General features: G+C 43.3%; 1 protein-coding gene across 6 annotated transcripts in view; it reads right to left on the bottom strand.

Annotated features, from left to right (window-relative positions):
• Window positions 1-3,596: 3,596 nt before the first annotated feature.
• Window positions 3,597-17,622, bottom strand: part of SPOP (speckle type BTB/POZ protein) — a 92,254-nt gene continuing 78,228 nt past the window's right edge. For all 6 annotated transcript variants that reach the window (XM_017854001.1, XM_017854002.1, XM_017854006.1 and 3 more), the window contains 4 exons: window positions 13,487-13,542; window positions 12,541-12,663; window positions 6,579-6,721; window positions 3,597-5,254 (listed from right to left, as the gene is read on the bottom strand). In XM_017854001.1, coding sequence (XP_017709490.1) covers window positions 5,110-5,254; window positions 6,579-6,721; window positions 12,541-12,663; window positions 13,487-13,542 — 467 coding nt within the window. In that variant the 3' untranslated portion in view covers window positions 3,597-5,109. The remainder of the gene's footprint in view (window positions 5,255-6,578; window positions 6,722-12,540; window positions 12,664-13,486; window positions 13,543-17,622) is intronic.

Below are 17,622 nucleotides of genomic sequence, written 5' to 3'. Positions count from 1 at the left end.
TTATTCTCAATCTATGTTTTCTCACCTCATCAGGCTTGGTTTCTGCCTCCACCATTTGACTGAAACTGCTTGAAGGTAACCCTTGACCTCCTTACTGCTAAATTCAATGGATTCTTTTGAGTCCTCAGTTCTACGGGCTCTCCGGTTTATTTCTGCTTCCTCCATTAGACTGAATTAACAGAACAGAAATCCTACCTTCCATCCTAGGCTTAGCCTAGCACAGTGTCTGAGGCCTCCTAGATGCTCAGCAATTGTTTGCTCAGTGGCTGGAAATGTAATCTCTGTGACCTTGGGCATGCCACCTCACTTCCATGGATGTCTGTTTTCTCAGACATGAAAAGAAGGTGAATCATGTGGGACCCCCTTTTTTTCCTTCAGTTTGTCGAGACTCAACTTTAAGGGTCTTGCAAGGGCTAAAACTCTCCCCCCACCCGTTTTTTTTGTTTGTTTGTTTTTGAGATGGAGTCTTGCTCTGTCACCCAGGCTGGAGTGCAGTGGCGTGATCTCGGCTCACTGCAATCTCTGCCTCCCAGGTTCAAGAGATTCTCCTGCTTTAGCCTCCCGAGGAGCTGGGACTACAGGCACACGCCACCATGCCCAGCTAATTTTTGTATTTTTACTAGAGACGGGGTTTCACCATGCTGGCCAGGCTGGTCTCAAACTCCTGACCTTGTGATCCGCCCACCTTGGCCTCCCAAAGTGCTAGAGTTTCAGGCATAAGCCACCGAGACCAGCCAACATTCCCTATTTCAAGTGAGCGTTATAAGTGGATGTGTCCACTTTATTACCAGGCAAACTCCTGGATTTTCACCTTCTCTTTGGTCCTTGGGTCTAAGCTCCAAAGCTATCCCTTTGCCTTCTGCTGTTTCTTGGCTCAGAGTCAGGCTGAGTGACCTTGAGGAAGTTACATAGCCATCTTCCCAAGCTATACAATTGGAATGAATGGGAGCTGTGCAAGACAAGCTGGCAAATGTTGAGAACTCCTGTGAGATCTGTAAACTGCAGTTACTGGAGCTACATCCCCAAACCTGAGTTACACATATTTTATCTTCATAACCTTTCTCCCCTGGAGTTGATCCCCTTCAACTCCTTCATCATTTTGGTTGCTTGTACTGAATTCCCTCAAGTCTAAAATTCTTTTTTTCCCTAGAGCTGCAGAAATCAAGACCAAATAGTATCCAGATGCCACTTTCTACTCCAGCATTATAGGATTTACAGAGGGGGAGGGATCATCTTGCTAACGGCTCAGCGGCATTAAGATCCCATCAGTCAACAACATTCAAGTTCCTCTTCTCATCCCGAGGTCAAAGCTTCTGGTTCTCCCAGCTCATTATCCCAAATACTAATCGTCCTACATTTGCTTTCTTGCTCACTGTCTCCATGAGGTGTCCACCTATTGGGTCAAAGGCCCCAACATGGCACGGTCACCTCTGAAATTAAAAGAAGAAAACGCATTCACCTTGCGCATACACGTACATAAAGAGCAGTCCAACGATACTCACCTGAATGTTAGATTAGTCAGCAAGCCATTAGAAATGAAGCTAAATGATGTAGGGCAGAGTTCAGTGACAAGTCATGAGATAAAGGAAACACACAGGGCTCAGGCTGATTTAAAAGATAATTAGTTGTGGAAAATAAGGTTGGGTTCCAGCCAAGAATTTGTCTTTGACAAAGATAAACCAAAGGCTTTGATACAGTCATTTTGGGGGGGATTTAGTTGTTCTTTTATAGGAGTTGAAGAGCAAGAACAAAGCAATAGTCAGTTTCAAAGTGCAGCTCAACTTCCCCTCTGTTTGTTGTTCTGCTCATAAACATACAAGCTATTTCCTTTCATCTGCACAGGCTCATACAATATGGAGATCCCACAATAGATTTACACCAGATTTAAAGATGAATGTGCAGAGCTGTGGTCAAGCCAGAGATCTTCTGGCCTAAGAAAGATCTCAATGTCCCTGGCTGGAATTAAAAAAAAACAAAAAACACACACAAAACAAGAGAAAGCTCTTCAAGACCAAAAAGGCTTTAACAGTGAAAAGGAAAAGAGGAGCATCTCTTACCCAAATTGTTAAAACCCACAAAGATGCTTAAGATGTCTAGTAACAATGCAAAGAGCTTTAATCTTTACATAGAGAATGGGGAAAATTTTCCATAGGTGGTCGGATATATGGGGGGAGCTGACAACACAGGGAAAGGGGAGATGCGGATGATGCCAGATACTCTATGTGGACCTGAAACTGCAACTCCAATGGTTCTGCGAAACTACTTGCCTGAAATACTGTTTTGATAAATAAGCCATATCCTTGTGGAATTGAAATCTCCAACTGTTTCACTGGCACGGACATCTCTGCAGTGACAGCTCATGCCCCAGATTGTGGAGTTAACTTGAATTAAATTTCAGATGTGGGGGAGCTAAGGGAGGGGGGTGGTGGCAGTGGGAGGTTTATGAACAGTATGCTGGGGCTCTGATGTTGTCATAACCAGATGGCTTCAACTGTATCATTTAAAACAAAAACAAACATGCCCAGAAAGAATGAAATAATGACAGGAGCATCAAGTAGCTTTACCTGTACCTGAAATCCCAACAGCTTTGTACCCACAGTAAAGCCCAAGTTGGAAATTCCATAAATACTGAAAATCCCAGAAGAGACCTTGATCCTGACAGAAGCTAGGTGCCAGGACTGCTATCCTCCTGAGGGCAGAGTCCCTGAACTCACCAGCCTCTCAACCCACAGCTGTCTGTGAATGAAGAGGAAAGCAAATCTGAAGCCTGGTTTGTCCTTCTGGAACCTCTGAAGAACAGGCCAGCAGAGGCACCTTTCCAGAGCTTTGTTCTTGCTATTCCCACAGGAAGGAAGCTTTACTTTCAGTTTTGTACCTAAACATTTCAGAAATGGAACTTCCTCCAGTTAATTACATAATCTTCAGGATACTCCATTAGAAGATCTGGCATTCAATAGTTGTGTGATCTAAGGCATATCCCTTCTCTGGGTTTCTGCTTCTCTCATCTACACAGTGGGAAGATGCCGTGTCTCACCTGTCCTACCAAGTTCGTCAAGTTGTTCGAAGTTCAGATGAAATATTGTATACAAATTTAGCTGGAAAAACCTAAGACGATATGGGTAAAGGAGACTTTCGAGTTCGCCTGGATCCCTGGACTTGTGTGCTGATCTGGAAAGCTAGGACGGAGGAGGCGCAGGACAGCAGCCAGCACATGTAGAACTGGGTACTTCCTCACTCAGGGGACACTTTCCAAGGGAAACTGGGAAGTGCAATGGAATGGTTTCCAATAAACTAATCCTGCCTTTGAGTATATTAGTAACAGATCATATTTATCCATTCTAGAGGCAGTAAGATAAATGAAAGTTGGAAAATGTACAAAATCTAAGGTCCACTGAAGGGAACTGGAAGGTGCAATAGGTTGAGGTTCCATCAAAGGTAAAAAATACACACGCTGGCCAAATAGCTGATGCATTCTTCAATATATCCCACTGTCCTAACAGAGCCACAAAAAAGGAAGACAGGGAGCCCCAGAACATTTTTGTGAGCTCAGATATTAGCTTTTCTGGAAACACATCAAGTCAATGACAGAACCAGTAAGAGACAATAATTTCCCTTTATTTAATCTCCACATTTATGTCCCCTGGATCTTTTTGTATTTAGTTAGGAGAAGGGAGGTGGGGATTAGGTCTTAAAACATACAGGGTGCAGAAAAGCCCACTACCATTACTTGCCTTGGCAGAGGCAGGGGCCTGATCCCTCATCAGGATATGGACTGGGAGATACTCAGGGAGGACAAGAGACTGGCAGATGCTGATAGCTCACAAAGAAAACTTGAAATTACGGAGTCTCAACAAATCCCTACGGCTCATTAGACATTTCAAACATAATCTCTGCAAGCTGAAAACTAGGACTTCAAAATCCCTTAAGCAAGGGACTCAGACCCAAGAGACAAGGCAGGTGAGTGAAACAAAAGACCAGAGATACCACACAGTACAAAATAGTAATTATTTATATTTTCAAAAAGAAAAAATTAACATTTGGAAGTTCTCCCCTGGAGGAAGAGGGGCTAGTCAGAAGGAACAGAACTGGCTCCTATGCAGGCGGCAAGTCAGGTACAAACAGCTGAGCAATCTGGGCTGGGATTTTATCACACAGCATCTTTAATTAATAAAATTTCCTTCTCTCTTCTCTTCTTTTGTTCTGTTTTTGTTTTGTGTGTTTTTTTTTTTGTTTGTTTGTTTGTTTTTTAGAAAAGGGGTGGGGAGAAGAAATAAAATCAGAGAAAATGCCCAAAACATTTTCCACAATATCTAAAAACAGAGAACCATAGTTCTTGTCAAGACAGTATGAATTCTGGATGAGTTATTTTTTTCCAGTTTTCAACACCAATAAAGATTTTTGCAAAAGCCACCACATCAGAACACTCATCTTCCAGATCAAATAACCTTCCCCTTTTGCCTTCACTTGTCATTTTTCATAAAAGGATAAAAGGATGCATTCTGTTCTTGCAAACAGTAAGTGCTAACGACAAGAGAGCTCTTCTAATGCTTGTATGGTGGTGAGTTTTCACAAATATCCAAGTTTTAGCACAGTTGGAAGGACTAAAATTTGTTTCTCTCAATATAAATACTACTGGAATCCACAAACTGATTTTGAGAAATTCTGCAAAATCTTTTCTTCTTTCCTTTTCCCTTCTGTTAAAACTCAATGTCCTTTCTTTTTTTTTCCTTTTTGCTCCAGGCACCTGACGATTTATTCTGCTCAGTCAGATGCAGACAGGTTTCTCCGAAGTACCACCGCTGGGATGTCCTCAGGCCAGCACCTAAACTGAATCCCCACAGTATCAAACTCGGCCAGGCCAAAGGGAACACAGTGACGCAGCAACAGGGTTTTCATTAGGTTGAATAGCCCCGAGTCCTGGGCCCTTCCCTCCCCCCGTTTCCCCCAAGTTATTTAGTGCTGTTTTAAAAGTCTGGGGCCACAATGCAGTCTCTTCCCCTCACAACAGAGTAAAAGCTCCACAGATTGCGCTGTCTACCTGGTGGTCAGTGGCAGCAACAGTGGCTGCTGCTTCTGGAAATTAAACGGAGTCTTACAACAAGCAGGATCTTAGGATTGCTTCAGGCGTTTGCGTGGGGGTCCCAGAAAAGGGCACTGTGCTGAAGCCAGAGAGCGGTATGCCTCAGCCACCAAGTGGGGATGTGACACCACCATTGACTTCCACCCAGAGGTCTCCAAGACATCCGAAGCATGACTAGGAGAAATGTGGAGAAATGGGTTACCAAAGGGAGTGAGCAAGGGATGAATTCAACAGCCATCTAGATAGCCTAATTTTCCAGTGTTAGGTATAAAGGGTGTCAATGCAAGAAATAGACAGAACCCTTAATATGCATGAGAATTTGCTTGTTAGACAATGCGCAGACTGGTGACTTGCCTGTGGCTGTCGTCATCTGAAAACCAGGACTTTGAGCCACTATATTCTCAAAAACAAAAAGCGGAATGTTCCCCAGGCCCTCAACACTGCCTATGTTCCTTATATTCACCAGTGATGCCCATCATAAAAAGGAGCATGGGCTCCCTCAGCCAGAAGCCCTGAGCTTCTGCCTGGCTTTGCCACTCACCAGCCTTTAACCACAGGGCAGATCAGAGCCCGGGGCCTAGTTGATTATCAAAAAAGAGGGGAGGATAACCATACTTCATTCAATGGTTAATATCTCAAAAGCACCAAGCAAGTGTCCAGCACACAGTAAGCACTCAAAGGAACTCACACTGATGGGTCTCTCCACTCCTTCTTCTGCCTCACTTGATCACTCCTTAGAAAATAATTCTACAACTAGACCTAGAGGATGTTATTTCTTGTCTTTGGGAATTTTCTATGTTGAATATTATTCACTCAATCATCTGAAATGTCTCAGACCTGTCTTGCCCCAGGACTGCTGTTGTGAGGGCTTTTCTTCTTCGGGTTTTCCCCAGCTTTTGCTCTCTCCATGGGGCAAGGGATAGAACATGTCCCACTGAGAAGATGGGTTGTAGTTACAATTCATCTTTCATATTATTATTCATATTATTATTTCAGAAAGTAGTATTGCCAGGTCATTCATCAAGTACGATGAAGGAACAGACCGAGCGGAATGAACATTTCTTTCTCAAAACAGTATTATGAAACCAGCTACTGATGATCCCTTCTCTTTTCCTCATTCTATAACTGAACGTGAGGTACATTTTACCAACTCATAAACATATCTCTATCCTCCTAGAAATCTACATGTCTTTTATTAAGTCACTGAGTGTGAAGTAAAGATACTATAATTTGGGGCACACAGCTTTTTCAGGCAAGTTATTTTCATCACTTCGATTCACTATGAGGAAGTAAAACACTTTACTCACCAATAGGATTCAACCCATGAAGGTAAGACCATTTTCCATACAGTCAATTAAAGGAAAAGATGAAAGCTCTATACTTACTGCCAAAAGGTTAATGAAGCTACTTGCCTGCTTTACCCACTAATTCAAAGTCTTTCTCATTTCTTCAACTATCCAACTATTCTGAAAGAAGAACTTTGAAGATGCCAACTCACTAGTTGATGAAATCCACTGCCTGAGTTTTCAACTGATCTGCGCTGTGGAGGTCAGCCAGGATGAGAATTTCTGCAGCATTCTCCACGGACAGGTTACTGCAGAGGGCATCCTCACACATGACCTTTAAACGCTCCAGGGCATACTGTAAAACACAAGCACTGCTGTTGTCAGAGCAGCAACAGCTCTGGGCTGACCACTACTGAAGCTGTTTTCTTTAGCTGTACCATCATATTAACTAGATACTTGAACAGAACTGCACAGACCATGAAAAGCTACTACTGCAATGGTAAAACATAACCATATTCTTTTTTTTTTTTTTTTTGAGGCGGAGTCTCGCTCTGTCGCCCCGGCTGGAGTGCAGTGGCCGGATCTCAGCTCACTGCAAGCTCCGCCTCCCGGGTTTACGCCATTCTCCTGCCTCAGCCTCCCGAGTAGCTGGGACTACAGGCGCCCGCCACCTCGCCCGGCTAGTTTTTTTTGTATTTTAGTAGAGACGGGGTTTCACCGTGTTAGCCAGGATGGTCTCGATCTCCTGACCTCGTGATCCGCCCGTCTCGGCCTCCCAAAGTGCTGGGATTACAGGCTTGAGCCACCGCGCCCGGCCTAACATAACCATATTCTTAAGGTTAGATGTTTAAGATTGAAACACAAACAGCTAAAATAACTTGGAAAGCTGCCACTCGAGTTCTAAAGTCTACCTATTAGAAAAATGGCAATTCCAGGGTAGATCTGCATCCTGAAGTTTACTCTCCTCCAGTCTGTGATGAAAGTTGTTCTTAAACCTTTACCACTTAATGATTACAGTGAGGCATCAGTTTGTTTCAAGTCAACAGGGACATTACTGCAATCCCCTTATTTAGAGCCAGAAGAGGGTGAAGCACAAATCTTTTGACTTAAGCATTGTCACTAGCCCAGCAGGATATGCCAACTGACCCATCAGGCTGTGAAAAGGAGCCCTGTGGTGACTTTTAACAGCACCTCTGCCACTAGTTGTTTCTGAATGAGGGTCAACTAAAGGCTTCCTTTTAAATAGAGAAGGATAAATAGAGTCTTATTTTATTGGGGTTGAGGTTAAGCTTCTCAGGGTAAACGGACAAAGTGGCAGAGAACCTAATGCAGTTTCAGTTTAAAAACTTGTATTTTCTAAGAAAAGGGCATAACTATTCTTGAAATGGAAAGCCTAGGTTAATGCTGGGCACATCTGATCTACTTGATTGGTTCTGATACAACTCTACCCCTTGTTCTCTAATATGAGATTATGAACTTACTAGGAACTTCAGGTATAGGAAAGAGGAAGGAAATACAAGGAGGCACAAAATAAAATGTCATTAATCAGTTCACAGGAAAACAGCTTGCTTTGAGGCTATGCACAGTATCCTTATAGGCCCCAGCTTGAAGGCCCCAGAACTCAATGACACAATGCCCCTTCAGGGTGAATCATGGCAATCAAACCAGGACAATTTCATTGTTATCAATTCTGGGTAAGGAGGCATATCTGCTGGCACTGTGATCTCCTGCAGCAAAAAGAGGTTTTATTGGTTTTGGTGCAGCTTTTTTACATCTGAGTAACTGGAAAACAGTTTCCATGGAAAACAGGAATGACATTAGATAAGCAGGAAAGGAAGTTGCCGTTTTTGTTTTTAAAAGGCTGGAATAAAGGTTTAGTAAATGTTCAGTTTTTTATACAGTGCTGCCCAGACAATTCCTCTTATCTTTTCTCAATACATTCTTTTAAAAGGACTTTTACTGTGAATAGCTCTGATCCCTACTGCATAATTAGACAAAAGTAGCCATTCTTGTCCCTTGGGGACAAAGTTTTTTCTTAATTATGCTTCTGAAAAACCTGCCTAATGGCAGTACTTACCCAAGAGATGGAAACTGTGTCTCCCAGGCCTAACTGAGGAGTTTTGTTTTGTTTTTGGTCTAATTACACATGTCCCCAGGAGACTGGAAAAGCTTAGAAGAAGCTGTTTCAGCCTCTTGGGTAAATTCTAGATGTTTAGATCATTCCATGAAAGATTTCTTATTCTGTTTTCCTAAAACTCACAAAGAGGTGTAAAGGTAAAAATGTTTTCAAATAGGCTTGGAGCAAAACCTGTCTAGTGGGAAATTCTGAATGGAATTTGAAAATGCACCCTTCAATTACTTCTCATTCATAAATTTAAAGCACTGCTGTGATTCAACAGCTTTATCTTTTAAAACCACAAGTTAACACATTATGCTGAAATGCTATCCTTGAAATGGCAGTTCAGGCTGATCACCATGCCCTGTGTCCTTACAGTAGGTTACCAGGAGGTTTTCCGGCTAGGGAGCAAGAATGAAAACTCAGGGACACAGCAGAAGTTTAATCTTGGCTCTGCGGATATACAACTCTGAGCCTTGGTATTTCTGTCTAAAAAGTGGGCCTTGCAATACTTATCCTTATGGAATCTAGAAGATGAGAGGATAAACACCTGATGTGTATAAGCACAAGTGACCACTTCATTAAAAATCAGAGCACAGATCAGGCAAAATCATAATTAACTTTATAAAAGGCAGGTATTGGATTATGTCTTCTACTTTCCCAGAGCTTGCAGTGAATATTTTCTTACTGTCTCCATTAAAAGCAAGTTTCCCTTGGTCAGAATTGAGGTAGACTGTAAGGATATGGAATTTTCACCTTGCTTAATTATACTCATAAAGTCTTGAAAAGTGACAAGAAGGATACGGTTACTATTCCAATCTTCTTCATCAAGAGCACTGATTGCATTTACTTACCCCATCCTCTACATACACTCCAAAAAGCCAATCAATAAAGCTAAACCTCCACTATAAACACAGGCACTTTCCTCTGTCCTCGGGCACAAAGGGAGGTAGACTATCCCATCAGCAAACACTGGAAGACTCTTGTGTCCTTAGACCAGAACCCACTTTTCCCACCAATGGGTATTGCAGCATCACCCCAGGAAGAGGGGGTGCTTTCAGCAGAGAGCCTTCTTTCTCACAGAGTCTACTGCTGGCAGGGTCTACACCCTTTTCCCACCCTCACGCCAACTCCACTTGTCCCCCAACACAGGAAAAGCTCCCACAGGATAAACACCAATTCTTTCACCCCTCCCCACAGGTCATGTGTCCACAGATCGCAGGGCCTAGAAGGGTATTGAGTTCTCTCTCTGATGTACCTACACAATGAAAGTCCGTTTCCCAATGTGTGTTTTGGGGACCACTAACGTTTTTTTGTTTTTGGTTTTTTTTGTTTTTTTGTTTTGTTTTGTTTTGTTTGAGACGGAGTCTCGCTCTGTCGTCCAGGCTGGAGTGCAGTGGCGCAATCTCGGCTCACTACAAGCTCCGCCTCCTAGGTTCACACCATTCTCCTGCCTCAGCCTCCCGAGTAGCTGGGACTACAGGCGCCCACCACCACGGTCGGCTAATTGTTTTTTGTTTGTTTGGCTAACTTTTTTGTTTGTTTGTCTGTATTTTTTAGTAGAGACAGGGTTTCACTGTGTTAGCCAGGATGGTCTCAATCTCCTGACCTCGTGATCCGCTTGCTTCGGCCTCCCAAAGTGCTGAGATTACAGGCGTGAGCCACCGCGCCCAGCCGCTGACCACTAATCTTGCAGGTGATCCTTGAGAAAAAGGATTCCAGGGTTCACTAAATTGGAGAAATGCTGTCTATCATAATTCCTGTTAGAAAATTCACAGTAACATTAATATGCTACAGGTTCTGAGAAATCCTGCAGTAAGACAGCAACTATTTGTCTTGGTTAAACTCAGTATTTTTCATAAGCCTTTCCCACCAACTTAATATCTGTTGATATTTCACCTTATTTTGGGAATCACTGACCAAATTATTTTAGGTAATCATCATATGTCTTTGATTCTAAGATCTGCGTTTTTATTTTCACACTTTAACACTTCCCAAATTGAAATGTGTCTTATGAAGTATAATTTATTCTACTATTAAGCTATTAATTCTCTCATAATTTTGAAGAAATACTTTCTATTTCGATAACTACTTAGGTAAAAGCTGAAAGTGCTAACCAGGACATTAGGTAAAAGATTACAGCCATGCCTCAGTATCCTTAGGGGACTGGGTCCAGCGGCCCCGCAAATACAAAAATCTGTGAATGCTCAAGTCCCTTATATAAACTGACAGTATTGGCCAGGCACAGAGACTTACACTCATAATCCCAGCACTTTGGGAGGCTGAGGTGGTCAGACCACTTGAGGTCAGGAGTTCAAGACCAGCCTGGCCAACATGGTGAAACCCTGTCTCTACTACATATACAAAAATTAGCTGGATGTAGTGGTGCATGCCTGTAATCTCAGCTACTCGGGAGGCTGAGGCAGGAAAACTGCTTGAACCTGGGAGGCAGAGGTTGCAGTGAGCTGAGATTGTGCCACTGCACTCTAGCCTGGACAACAGAGTGAGACTCCATCTCAAAAATTAAATAAATAGACCAGATATAGTGGCTCACAGCTGTAATCCCAGCACTTTGGGAGGCCAAGGTAGGTGGATCATTTGAGGTCAGGAGTTCGAGACCAGCCTGATTAACATGGCAAAACCCCATCTCTACTTAAAATACAAAAATTAGACAGGCGTGGTGACAGGCGCCTGTAATCCCGGCTATTCGGGAGGCTGAGGCAGGAGAATCACTTGAACCCAGGAGGTAGAGGTTGCAGTGAGCCGAGATTGTGCCATTGCACTCCAGCCTGGGTGACAAGAGCAAGACTCTCTTCTCAAAAAAAAAAAAAAAAAAAAAAAAAAAAAAAGACAGTATTGGCCTGTATCTTTATGTATATCCTCCTGTGTACTTTAAATTAGCCCTATATTATCTATACTAACTAATACAATATAAATGCTATGTAAATAGTTGCTATACTATTTTGGTTTTTTATTTGTATTATTTTTTATTTATTTTTTTGAAACAAGGTCTCGTTCTGTCACCCAGGCTGGAGTGCAATGGTGCAATCATGGCTCATTGTGGCCTCAACCTCCTGGGCTCAAGTGACCCTCCCACCTCAGCTTCTAAAGTAGCTGGGACTATGGGCGTGCACCACCACACCTGGCTAAATTTATTTTTATTTTTGTAGGGATGGAATCTATGTTGCCCAGGCTGGTCTTGAACTCCTGGGCTCAAGCAACCCTTCCTCCTTGGCCTCCCCAAGTTCTGAGATTATAGGCTGAAGGCCCCATGCACCCAGCACCACTGTGCCCAGCCTGTTTTTTCTTCTTTTTCTTTTTTTTTTTTTTTTGGCGACAGAGTCTTGCTCTGTTGCCCAGGCTGGAGTGTGGCATGATCTCAGCTCATTGCAACCTCTGCCTCCTGGGTTCAAGCAATTCTCTTGCCTCAGCCTCCCGAGTAGCTGGGACTACAAGCATGCACCACCACGCCTGGCGAATTTTTGTATTTTTTAGTAGTCATGGGGTTTCGCCACGTTGCCCAGGCTGGTCTCAAACTCCTGAGCTTAGGTGATCCACCCGCCTCAGCCTCCCATAAGTGCTAGGATTACAGGCGTGAGCCACTGTGCCTGGCCTCTTGTTTCTTTTTTCTCAAATATTTGTGATCTCAGGTTGGCTGGGTCCACATGGATCCAAAGGGCTGTTTTACTGATAAAGTTTAAATACGTTAATAAACTCAAAACATTTTGTAAATTATAAAGCACAATCCAAATGTATTTTGAATCTTTACTATCACTGTGATTAAATTTGAGATGGAAAAAAGAGGAGAGGTAAATGTCAAACTTATCCTTCTTTCCCATAGTTAGGTGACCATATAGTTTACTATTCAAAACAGGACACTTTTGAGAATAAAAAGTGTGCTATTAATAATTGTGTTGGAATAATATGTGTAAACCAGGACTGTCTTGGCCAAATCAAATATGCTCATTTTACCCACAATGCAATACAGAAGCCTGTTCACGAAACTCAAGAAGTCACAATAACTCCTAGTCCTGATTATTTTTCTATTCTTATCTTACCTTGTCAGCAGCTGCCAACAAATCATCAGCCATTTTGTCGAGGTTTGGAGCCTTCCCTGTGTATATGAAGCACATCATTTCCTTAAAAACTTCAGGCTCCACATCATTGATTTCCACTCGATTCTATGCCAGAAAAACTGAATATGAGAAACATTCCAACAGAACAAAATCCCTAAAGTAAACTATTTTCATGATTTTAAGCTCTCGTGAGGAGAGAACCTTGTATCATTTAAAACCTAACATTAATGGGCCGGACACGGTGGCTCACGCCTGTAATCCCAGCATTCTGGAAGGTCGAGGCGGGCGGATCACGAGGTCAGGAGATCGATACCATCCTGGCTAACATGGTGAAATCCTGTCTCTACTAAAAATACAAAAAAAATTAGCCAGGCGTGGTGGCGGGCACCTGTAGTCTCAGCTACTCGGGAGGCTGAGGCAGGAGAATGGCGTGAACCCGGGAGGCGGAGCTTGCAGTGAGCCGAGATCACACCACTGCGCTCCAGCCTGGGTGACAAAGTGAGACTCCATCTCAAAAAAAAAAAAAAAAAAACCTAACATTAAGGGAAAATTTCTTTGTCCAGCTTGATTAGAACAATCTTTTCGCCCATCACATGTTCCATCTTTGTTTTCTCAAACACAACAGCAAAACAACTCTTTGATTTTTTTCACCTTTCTTTTCCTCAATTTTCTGAGTAAAAACATATGTCTAAATACCCTCACCCAAAACTGTGTGGATGATCAGCCTCATTTAATAAGTCAATCTGCTTTATCCATAATACTTCTACACCACTTCTCTCTGCTTTCAGAAGGAGTTTAGGGACTCATACTCCATTTTAGTAACACAGTAAGAAAAAAATAATTAGGAAAATAAATCTGCAGCTAAAGTGGGAAATCATCTGACTCTAGACACCTGGCTAAACAGACATGTCTTCATCTTGTTACATACCTTTTTGCTCTCTTCCATTTCATGTTCAAACATGGCACTAAAAACCGGAGAACGAGCTACAAAGTGAAAGAAAAACAGACAGATAAGCCTATCACAGTAAAATCTTTTGGTTTTTTCCAGTCATGAGGGAGAGATCATTTTCTTTCCTATCCTACTGCTATAGGAAAGGTCTCTGCCTCAGCTTACATCAGAATTACAAAATTCCTCTCTTTATATAACAATAAGTAACTAATTATAATACATAAAGGAAAATAAAACACTACTTCCAAAATAACTTATTGTCTCTACTCCAACCATTCACATTTCAAGGAAATTACTTATATACGTTGGATGATAATGCTATGTTCTCTGTATAGATTTGGGGTTCAAATGGAAAGTCCCTTATGATCAAGCAGGGTGTTCTAATACCTATGTTTTTGTTGGAACTGACACCACACTTTCTGCACCTCCAGGGACCACATAGGAAGGTCAAGAACTGGGCTCAATGGCATCCACTAACCAGATGAAGTGCACGTTCACCTATGGCAAGCTGCCTGTCTTTCTAAGCTATGCATTCTTTTTTTTTTTTTTGAGACGGAGTCTTGCTCTGTCGCCCGGGCTGGAGTGCAGTGGCCGGTTCTCAGCTCACTGCAAGCTCCGCTTCCTGGATTCCCGCCATTCTCCTGCCTCAGCCTCCGAGTAGCTGGGACTACAGGCACCCGCCACCTCGCCCAGCTAGTTTTTTGTATTTTTTAGTAGAGACGGGGTTTCACCGTGTTAGCCAGGATGGTCTCGATCTCCTGATCTCGTGATCCGCCCGTCTCGGCCTCCCAAAGTGCTGGGATTACAGGCTTGAGCCACCGCGCCCGGCCTAAGCTATGCATTCTTAACAGAGATGATATTGCCGCAAAGAGGTAGGGGAAAAAAAACTTTAGATTTTATAATGATTTGTGTCCCTTTAAAGCACAACCCTACCTGATAAAATCTCCTTCCTTACTATTTTATTTCTCTCATCAGGGAGAATTTAAATTTAGTTTTTCGGCCGGGCGCGGTGGCTCAAGCCTGTAATCCCAGCACTTTGGGAGGCCGAGACGGGCGGATCACGAGGTCAGGAGATCGAGACCATCCTGGCTAACACGGTGAAACCCCATCTCTACTAAAAATACAAAAACTAGCCGGGCGAAGTGGCGGGCGCCTGTAGTCCCAGCTACTCGGGAGGCTGAGGCAGGAGAATGGCGTAAACCCGGGAGGCGGAGCTTGCAGTGAGCTGAGATCCGGCCACTGCACTCTAGCCCCTGCGACAGAGTGAGACTCTGCCTCAAAAAAAAAAAAAAAAAAAAAAAATTTAGTTTTTCTCCTTAGAGGCAGGGATAATGAAGGTTGAGAAACAGTATTCCAACTCATGCTCATTCTAGTCCAATGAACATCATGAAAAATAATCTCAACGCTAATAAAATGGCTAAGAACTCAACATTTGTTCATGTTGTCAAATAAATCAGAGGGTTTTGGTGAAAACGGTGCGATCACAACCGATTCAACGATTACCTAAGAGTGAAGGAATGGACAAAATACAGAGTAGAAGGGATCTGAGCTAACAGGGAACTGGAATTTTTGGCCTATAGTTTATGTCAGAAAGGACTAATTTTAGTTCTGCCATTTTCTTTTCTTTTCTTTTTTTTTCTGAGACAAAATCTTGCTCTGTGGCCCAGGCTAGAGTGAAGTGCAGTGGCGTGATCTCAGCTCACTGCAATGTCTGCCTCCTGAGTTCAAGCGATTCTCCTGCCTCAGCCTCCCAAGTAGCTGGGATTACAGGTGCCCACCACCACACCTGGCTAATTTTTGTATTTTTAGTGGAGACAGGGTTTCACCATGTTGGCCAGGCTGGTCTCGAACTCCTGACCTCAAGTGATCTGCCCACCTCTGCCATCCAAAGTGCTGGGATTACAGGCATGAGCCACTGCACCTGGCCTAGCTCTGCCATTTTCTAACCACATATTCTTGGGCAAATCATTTAACCCTCTGAACTTCAGTATTTTAATGTATACCAAAAGGATATTAATTCTCATTGTTCTTATTTCAGAAGGGTTATAGACTATATAGAGAACTAAATAAATATATTTCAGAAATTAAAGACTAAAGGCCTGGTGCTTTTCATAAAGAAGGAAGGGTCCAAAGCAACCAGGTATTGAGGGTCCTCAGTAAATAGATAGCAGCTGATGCAACGAGAATAAATGAAATCACTCAGGGAGAAAAAGTGGAATGAAAACGGAACTGAAGCAGATCCTCAGGGCTCACCAATGTATAAAAGGATGGGTGAGGAAGAAGTAAGGAGACCACTCATCAGAAGCAACCAGAGAACCAGGAGAGAGGAGTCCTGGTATATGAACTAAAGTCCTTCAAATTTAGCAACTAGTAGATCATGTAATTTTGAAAATCTGCTTTCATAGCATGGAGGTGAACTGAGGATAAGTGGGAGGAAAGAAGTAGAAAGTGAATATGCTAACTCAAGAAACTCAGTTCTGGGGAAAAGAGAGAGAGAGATAATACTAGAGGGAGAAGCTTGGAGCCTGTTTACTGGCTGAAGATGAAGAGAAAATAACAGAGAGATACTGAAGATACTAGATAGACAGCAAGGGTATAACCGGTAGAGTAAGGTTTCTGAGAAGGCAAGATGGGATATAAAACAGAGAGCAGAGGTAGAAAAAAAGTCTGCTTTGTCCACGAGGAAGAACACCTCCACTGAGAATGCAGGTGAGGTGAGAAGCAAGAGATGAGGGAGTTCATACATAAGGGCTTCCTTTTCTCTTGGAGGAAGTAGGCAAGGTAATCTTTTAGGAGTTTGGAAGGAGTTAAAGAGTGGTTAAGGTTTGAGACAGCTATAGTTAAGAAAGGGAGTTGCCTAAACATCTGTAGAAAAACTATTGGCGGTGTTGAGGGCCTAGCTAAGTGTGGAGACGCTAACCAAAGAGTTATAAACTTCCTTGAGTTTTGTTTTTCTTCCCCCTGAGATGGAATCTTGCTCTGTTGCCCAGGCTGGAGTGCAGTGGCATGATCTCCACTCACTGCAACCTCCGCCTCCCAGGTTCAAGCGATTCTCCTATCTCAGCCACTGGAGTAGCTAGGATTACAGGCGCGTGCCACCACGCCCAGCTAAGTTTTGTATTTTTAGTAGAGATGGGGTTTCACCATGTTGACCAGGCTGGTCTCAAACTCCTGACCTCAGGTGATCCAGCCGCCTCCGCCTCCCAAAGTGCTGGGATTACAGGCATGAGCCACTGTGCCCATGACTTCCTTGAGTATTACACAGTAACAGCCAGTTGTGAGAGGGTACAGGAAAATGTTTAGACTGAGGCAGTTTGAGGTTTTACCAAGTGTGTACTTTAGAATGACAGAGCTGAGGGTCTTAGTAAGAAGTGTGTTACTTGAAGGTTCACGCAATTTCCTGTTGGGTCTTAGGGTCTTAAGAGAAGTATGCGGTGATTGTTACCCTTCCCTGGGTGGTGAAGTCAGTCCTTCCTCATCAGTTCCTCCTTGGTGTCAATCTCCCTGGTCTTGAAAACCATGGGTCTATTAGAGCAAGAACTGATCCTCCATGTCAGGGGCAAGAGTTTCATTCTTCTAGCATGTTTAAATCGAAGAGAGGGCTGGGCGCGGTGGCTCAAGCCTGTAATCCCAGCACTTTGGGAGGCCGAGAAGGGCGGATCACGAGGTCAGGAGATCGAGACCATCCTAACGAACACGGTGAAACCCCATCTCTACTAAAAAATACAAAAAACTAGCCGGGCGAGGTGGCGGGCGCCTGTAGTCCCAGCTACTCCGGAGGCTGAGGCAGGAGAATGGCGTAAACCCGGGAAGCGGAGCTTGCAGTGAGCTGAGATCCGGCCACTGCACTCCAGCCTGGGCGACAGAGCCAGACTCCGTCTCAAAAAAAAAAAAAAAAAAAAAAAGAATCGAAGAGAGGCCTAACCCCTTCAGGGCTGAGGACTAGCTAGATGGCAGATGGCATTTAGTCCTGAGCATAGAATCCTCTCCATTACATCCTAAGTCCCTATCTAGGGGTTGATACCTGCTCTTAACTGGTGCTCTAACATCTACTTTCTAGGGGCAAAGGCATTCAATACCTTTGTACATCATCATCCATTCCTTGAAAATGATGG

Source organism: Rhinopithecus bieti, unplaced genomic scaffold (assembly GCF_001698545.2).
Source record: "Rhinopithecus bieti isolate Rb0 unplaced genomic scaffold, ASM169854v2 scaffold_35856, whole genome shotgun sequence".
Taxonomy (NCBI): domain Eukaryota; kingdom Metazoa; phylum Chordata; class Mammalia; order Primates; family Cercopithecidae; genus Rhinopithecus; species Rhinopithecus bieti.
Note: the sequence above shows the minus strand (reverse complement) of the source record. Positions and strands in the feature narration are given on the sequence as shown.